This window comes from Mastacembelus armatus, chromosome 20, assembly GCF_900324485.2.
Source record: "Mastacembelus armatus chromosome 20, fMasArm1.2, whole genome shotgun sequence".
NCBI lineage: Eukaryota > Metazoa > Chordata > Actinopteri > Synbranchiformes > Mastacembelidae > Mastacembelus > Mastacembelus armatus.
In genome coordinates, this window is record NC_046652.1 from 6465557 (window position 1) to 6473046 (window position 7490).

The window sequence follows — 7490 nt, forward strand, 5'->3', positions numbered from 1 at the left end:
TAATGCAATAGTGCACTGAACCATTTCAGATTTTAGACAACCAACTCGAGCTTTAGGAGACTGTAATAGTAAGAACCTGCAATTCTTTCATTATTATTGTTAAACGCTTTAGAAAGCACACAATGAATCAATTAATCCTGAAATAATCTCACAATAATAATGAAAAAATATAATGATAATGAAAATCAGTTTTCAGTTTTACTGGCATCAAATGTTTGATCGGATTTGTCACTTACTCATCCTCAAAGCTGGTAATTCCTTATATAAATCAATGCAAATTCACCCATTTAACCTGCTTTTTATTTAAGCAGCAGCATTTATTCCAGCCTGAATGGCTATTTGTGTTTATACAAATACAGTTTCATAGCTGATATGATTACTCAATTAATCAGTGACTGAAATAATCAGAAACAAATTGGATGTATAGTTTCAGCAGTTGTTCTAATACCTCTAAGCAAAGTACGTTGAATATGTTTGAATCTGGGGTTGTTTATGGGATAGAAAGTTCCAAACGCTGAATTCACTGAAAATAATTATAAATTCATAATGAAATCTTCAGTGGCAACTATATTTAGTTTATGTCAAGTGAAAAGTAATTTGTAAAAAAAAAAAAAATCTCACATTCTCTAAAGTAAATTTTTGGAAAAAAAAAAAAAAAACTCTTTTAGCATCAGTGAAAACTGATCAATCAAACTGAGGAATCATATCAGGAACTACTCAGACATTGGAAATGCAACCCAGCCCCAGTGACAGGGATGGGTCATGAAGCAAAGAGGTCAGTCCGACTGCTTTGCCCCGTTTTAAAATTTGAATCTGGGTTTGTATGTATCCAGGTGTCCTTCTGCTCTGACACTCAGTATAGCAACTCACGGCAATGCTTCAGTTTTCTCCTCAGCCATGGACAACACTCGGCCGTTAGTTCAGTAAATGGTACAATAGGCTACAAAACAACAGCTTTTTGGATTTTGGCCAAATCTGAATACAATCCACCCAGATGTGTATTGTTTCTATTGTATCTCAAACATTTTGAGTTTTATCTCTCTGAAAGCACAACACAGATATAAATTATGCCATTTAAAACCAGTGAGCTATTTTCCCTAGAAAAAGCATCAAACAAAACAGAGATGTCTCAATGCCGGGAGAGTGGGTCATACTAACATTTTGCTGCAGTTTGTCTAATTCAGGATAAAAACCGCCCTGTAATAACTGGCCCTAGTATGAATAGATACATGTATAAAGTTTCTACCCACACTTGGGGTCCTCTGAGGCCATCACAGCATGACTTTGCTATGAGGAAACAGCAGGAAGCAGAGTAGGATTGAGGGAGTGGGCGATTAGGACACTAACTGTTTTCCTCCACTAACAGCAGGATAAGATGTGTCACCCATACATCGAGGACAGCTAAAACAGCAAGTGTCCTGATTTGCTTTGTAAAGTCATGGAGTCGACACACACACAGAGCCTGCGCTCAATTAATCTAGCTAATAGTAAAAGAAAAAAATGAAATACACTCAGCATGTTAATTTGTATGTTAACAATGACAAATGACCTGGTCCTTTCGTTCGTTACGTCTGCATTATGTTCTACAAGTCCTTTAGGCACAGTGACGATTTCTCTTACTTAACGGTTACTCTGAGAGTAAAGAAAACAACAGTAGAATAGTGCTAATGCAGCCAGGTGATAATGTGAGGACAAAAACATCATTAACCACCATCATCACACTTCATCAGAGAAGAGGGAGTGTGCTTGCTCCGATAGTGCAATGGCCTGGAAGTATGAACAAAAGCAGATGGCTTTGTGAGTCATACAATAAGGCACTCATAAGTGAATATTTATCATTTATTTCAATATAGGCAGTCAAGCCATTTTTCTCTGCTTTATCTCAATGGAAATCCATTATCAAGGCATTGAGGAAGCACCATCACACAGCAAATCAGCTGGATTTCAATGAGACTTTCCACTACTGAGAGTAATTCATCAAGGCTGAAAGAGTTACAGTTAAGGCTGTGCTGACTGATAAATGGCAGATAACTGGATCATTTGTGTAGTGATAAATGACAGGTCTGCTTTTCCTATTATGTTGTCCATCCTAAAGACGAAGCGCTCCTCACGCTATAATTAAGGGGTGTATACCCTGTGCTGCTCAAATTTACTCAAATCTGCTTAATATCTGTCATAATATTTCTACATTACATCTCAGTCAAATGTGATATTATTTGCCTTTTATTAAAGCGTTTTGTTCCTATAATATAACCACACTTTTGTTTGAAAAAGTGAGTCAGAAATATAGAGACAGCCCAACTTTCTCTCAGCACATACAGTTAAATCTACAGCATCTTAAAAGTCTGAATAGTCTGTAATGTAGCCTAAACTACAGGTGCATGACACCAGCTGTCAGTCAGACTTTGCAAACATCTTTGTATGTGCAGAAGTTTTTTTTTTTTTTTTTTTTTTAAAGCACTGAACGAAACTTGGCCACCGTTTGTGCTGCTCTAATCTGTTTTTCATCTTTAACTCCCAGAAACCCTGCTGCCTATGGAGCAATGAGTCCAGCTGGCCCTGATGCCAAAACATCGCAAACAACTGGAACTCCTCTTCATCCTCCACCACGATCACCTCCTCCTCTTCCTCCGCCTCCTATTTCTCCTCCACCGCGCTACACAGCAAGTGCAACAGTACTCACCCCCAGCTTCTTACTCCGTATCCTCACGTATCCCTGTTTGACTATGTCGTTGAAGTTGGAAGCCATGCTCAGGAGAAGAGGCTATAGTTTCCTGCTGGGCTGTGAAATGAAATAAAGTAACTTCAGTTTTGAGAAACGAAATCTTTCCTCAAGGCTTGGTCGGTCCGACACCCAGCAGGAGGAGAGCGAGTGCTGGGCAACCTGCTCCGATGTCAGCGCTCAGGCTGGCCGGCTTCAGCGGCGCGATCCATCCGGGAGAGGAGGGAGATACCATTCGTCAGCTGATGCACTTGAGCCGGAGAGGAGAGCTGAGGAGGCGGCTTCCTGGACCACACCATCCCCGAAACAGTGAGGGGGTGGGGTACAGAATTTTTTCCCCGCCTATCTCGGAGGTATTATTCTTTCTTTCTTTCTGACAATAACAGTGACAGTGACTAATATCCAAGATGACTTAACTGAAAACTATCTGATCCAGTTAATTTTTTTAGTGGTGAGATCAGTCAGAATCTATCTGGTCACATATATGTAATAAAAATATGAAATATAGGCCAAATACATGGATTTTGGGTTAAACCCACACAGGAATATTTTAATATTTAATACATCCATCCATCTATCTGTAGCCGCTTATTCCTATTTAGGGTCACAGGGATCTGCTGGAGCCTATCCCAGCTCTCTTTGGGTGAAAGGCAGGGGTCCACCCTGGACAGGTCCCCAGTCCATCACAGGGCCACATAGAGACAAACAACCTCACACACTCACACTAACTCCTATGGGCAATTTAGAGTCACCAATCAACCTGACATACATGTTTTTGGACTGTGGGAGGAAACCAGAGTACCTGGAGAAAACCCACACAAGCACAGGGAGAACATGGAAACTGCACACAGAAAGGCTCCTGGTAGGGTTCAAACCAGGACCATTCTTGCTGTGAAGCAGCAGTGCTAGCCACTAATCTACCATGTTCCTTGTGTAAATCCCTTTAGAAAGCTGTGAAACACCACACCAAACAGAAATTTGGTGCACAGACTTTTTTTTTAAATGAATCACATTACTGACCTTTTGTGAACAGGTTTTAATTTGCCTTAAGCTAAAACCAATGAGAGCTAATCAGAATGGGGTATTACCATGACAGAGGTTAAGGGGTCACTGGGGCTTTGCTCAGCTCAGCTAATACCCAGTATTACAGGGTGTAGATTATGGATGGAGCAGAAAACACACACACAAAAAGCAACTTTGATTGCCCTCCAAAAAGGTAAAAAATCTGGACAACTCCAATAGCAATGAAACCTCAGGTAGCAAACAAAAGAGAGGAGAGAGCAGCGTGAGGGGTGGTGTGACTGTGGAGGACAATGGGTCAACCCCACCAGTTGCCAAAACTAGCACTACCCATACCTGTACCTGTACAGCAGAACACTATTCAACTATGTGTCATTAAAAAAACATACTGGGTTGTGTGACATGAACAGGCAAATATTTAAATACCTTTGACCAACCCCGAAATAAATTCCTGGCTACCCCTCCAGCGTAGGCTAACCTTTCAACAAAGAAATGAAGTTGAAATCATTTAGTTTAACCTCAGGGGTTTTGTGTTGCAGCCTTACCTGACTCGACTGGTGACTACTATAGCCGATATATGTTGCTCTCAAAGTACATTTAACAACATTCTTATGATTGATTATTTTAAATGAATGTTTTTATTCAACAAAAATTAGACAGTTAAATTAGACTGCTTATGACTATTCAGTATCTGTGTTGCTGTGAAACCTTGGCATTTAGCATTATCCTGAAATGGACTGCAGTATTGGTCAGTAAACATCATAGGCTCAATTTAAAGTGTGTAAGATTTTGTTGTATCTAGTGGTGAAGTTGCAGATTGCATTCATTTGAATACCGCACCCTCAGCACCTAACCCTACCTGTCTAAGCATAAGAGAGCAACACATTCTCATCCCAGGATGTAATATATGGACAAGAAAGGAACCCTTTAGCATTGGCATGAGACACAAAAGTGTACGCCACAAAAACATCATAGTCAGATAAAAATAAAAGCTACCTAATTAGGTTTTGGCACGAAAATTCCACATGGTTAGGGTTAGAAACTAATTGGTTAGGTTTAAGGGAAAAGAAAGATCTGTGTGTTACATACAGACACCAAAGGCACCTTTTAGTGTCCGTGTGTAACACAGAAGATACTTAACAAAGCATCAGTATTTGACACAGTGGCAAAGAGAACAGGTTGAAGAGAGTCTAACAGGATATTTGCAATAGTGAAGTACTACAGTCTTCAAGTTCTGTGGATGCTGTACTTCCTGGGGTGTGTTGTATTAAACATGTAAATTACATGATCTCTATAATTCACTGAAGAGATGGAATAAAGAATTGGGAAGCCAGAGACTGCAACAATAAATTTCAAATCCAGTGTAGATGATTCCCTCACTAAAGTTTGTTAACCTATTTATTATGTAAACCTATAGGTTATAGCTTTCATGTAAGACTTTCCCACATTCATGATAGCATTTTAATGCTACCATTATTGCTGATGCTATGGACAGCCTCACATGAGCAGCACAATTATAGATTATGCACAGGTAGGGCAATTTGGCCAAATTATTAAGGATTATTAATAATCTTAAATCTGACATTTTGTTTTCAGTACATTTTGTTAGTTAGGGGGCACCACACTCTCAGCATGGCCCAAAAAAGAAACTGAAAACACAGTCTCAATACAGTGCTCACTCAGGAGTGTCAGTATTTTTGAAAACATGAACACTGGCTTAGTGAGTGGTGAAGGGTTGAATCACAACATTAACTGTCAAAATCCAACCGCTGTCACATCACTATGCACAAATAATCACAATGACTGATTGAACTATAAACTATAACAGAATTTATGAACAGCAATATTAATTCATGATCAACACTACATCATAATAACAAAGAGCTGTTCCAAGCCACAGTCGAAACAAACACAACTTACTACTACAATTAGGCAAATCAACATGTGTGTGTTCATGTGTGTTAATAGATCTACTTCTCAAATGTGAAGATTTGCTCTTATCCAATAATTAACTGTTTAAGCATTTTAAACATTTTCTGACAAAATCTAATCAGCAGATAACTAATAAAAGACACCATTGGTTGTGACTGTCAATTTTAACAATAAGGGACAATAACTTTATTTTGTAAGGTTGATAGGACAAAGTACCTAAACAAACAGGGACAAACTAAAAGCAAAATTGCAGGTCTCATTTTCATGATATTCTGTCTTCACTTTTGCATGGTGGCGTGAAATGGTTATGCATTATCCATCTATAAATACATCGTAAGGTTTGGGCCTACAACAGTGAGAAGGATCAACAGTGAGTTCAGACTGCAAGTTCCGCACTAGCCTAATATTTGCCCAGTCACTCATCTTTCTTCTAACCCACATTCACTGGAACTGGCTGCCATGTTCTTCATTGCCTGCTTTAGTTTGCACCCTCCTACAGTATAACCAGTTCACTTAAACAGAAAAAGACTTATCTGCCTACAGCCAACCTTCTGTGGGCGGACTTCAGATTTCCAACCACCCTCCTCTGCTTCTGCTGCACAGGCTTGTTGAAGTGAAGTACCTGCTGATTTGTTGGGTCCTTGACTATCCGTTTACTGAGAATTTTTGGAGATGGAAGTATATAATAAGTTGCTCCTAGCATGAATGTAATCCTACCTGCTTTCATGCCTCATGCTGCATCCAGCTACTTTCTTCTTTTCTACATTTTCTCACCTCATCCACTGACCCTGCTTTGCCTGACAGACTGTTGCGTATGCCTGCACCCTTTTCTTGCTTCTCAATCTCCAATCAGGTTCCTCCTGTCAGCCACTATTGCTTTGCTCCAGGTACGCTCTGATATAATAAGACCCACCCCACCCCATCCATGCTGTACCTTCCCTGCAACGTCCCTATGTGTAAGTGCTATCTGAGCTGTAAAATTGCCTCCTTCATGTTCCATGTCCTTTTTGGTGCAGTACTGCTATACCAAATGACACCATCATCTCTAGTTTTGCTTTTGCACTTTTAAACTAATCTTTTAAACTGGTTATAGGGGGCTCCAAATTCCCTTTTCCATGCAACCACTTTAATCAATAATGCCCCTAGTGGTGGTTTAAGATATAGAGAAAGTTGACCAAAAGTAACAGGAAGTCCCACCCCTTGGTTCAGGAGAGATTTGTGAAGCAGAGGTTTGCCTCAGCAAGTGCCTGTAAGTTCTGTAAGTTTATTTTTGTTTTGTGTTAAAAAAAAGTTTGAGTTAAATAACATTATTTATTTAAAAAATACTAATTGTGACTCATATGCTAATTAGCGCTGGCCTGCCTATGGAAAATCCCTGTTTATTTAGCATTAAGCTAGCGCCATAATTTTTTTTATGTACTTCAATGTTAATTTCAGCGAAAATACACACTAGGGATGCATAATGTATCCAGCAATCAAGTCAGGTTTTAACTAAAGGTGTTTCGTCCATGTATGCCAAAGGTCTCAAACTCCAGTCCTCGATGCCCACTGTCCTGCTTGTTTTCCACTGTCCCTGCCCTACCCACTGCTGATTACCTGGATCAGGTGTGTTTAGCCAGTCAGCAGCTGCAAGGGCAGGGATAGTTGGAAAAGAAACAGGACAGTGGCCCTGGAGGACTGGAGTTAGAGACCCTTGATGTATGACCTTATTGGTGGTAAGCACTGCTAAATTCTTTCTCTGTCTTACAACACATTTGAATGCTCTGATAAATGCAAAACACCTGTGAAACGATGCCATGCTGTAGTAAACTCTGTT

At 39.8% G+C, this 7490-nt stretch overlaps 1 protein-coding gene across 1 annotated transcript in view; it reads right to left on the bottom strand.

Annotated features, from left to right (window-relative positions):
- Positions 1-2967, bottom strand: part of dok6 (docking protein 6) — a 39440-nt gene extending 36473 nt beyond the window's left edge. The window contains exon 1 of the mRNA XM_026292341.1: positions 2684-2967. Coding sequence (XP_026148126.1) covers positions 2684-2749 — 66 coding nt within the window. The 5' untranslated portion in view covers positions 2750-2967. The remainder of the gene's footprint in view (positions 1-2683) is intronic.
- Between the last annotated feature and the right edge of the window lie 4523 nt (positions 2968-7490).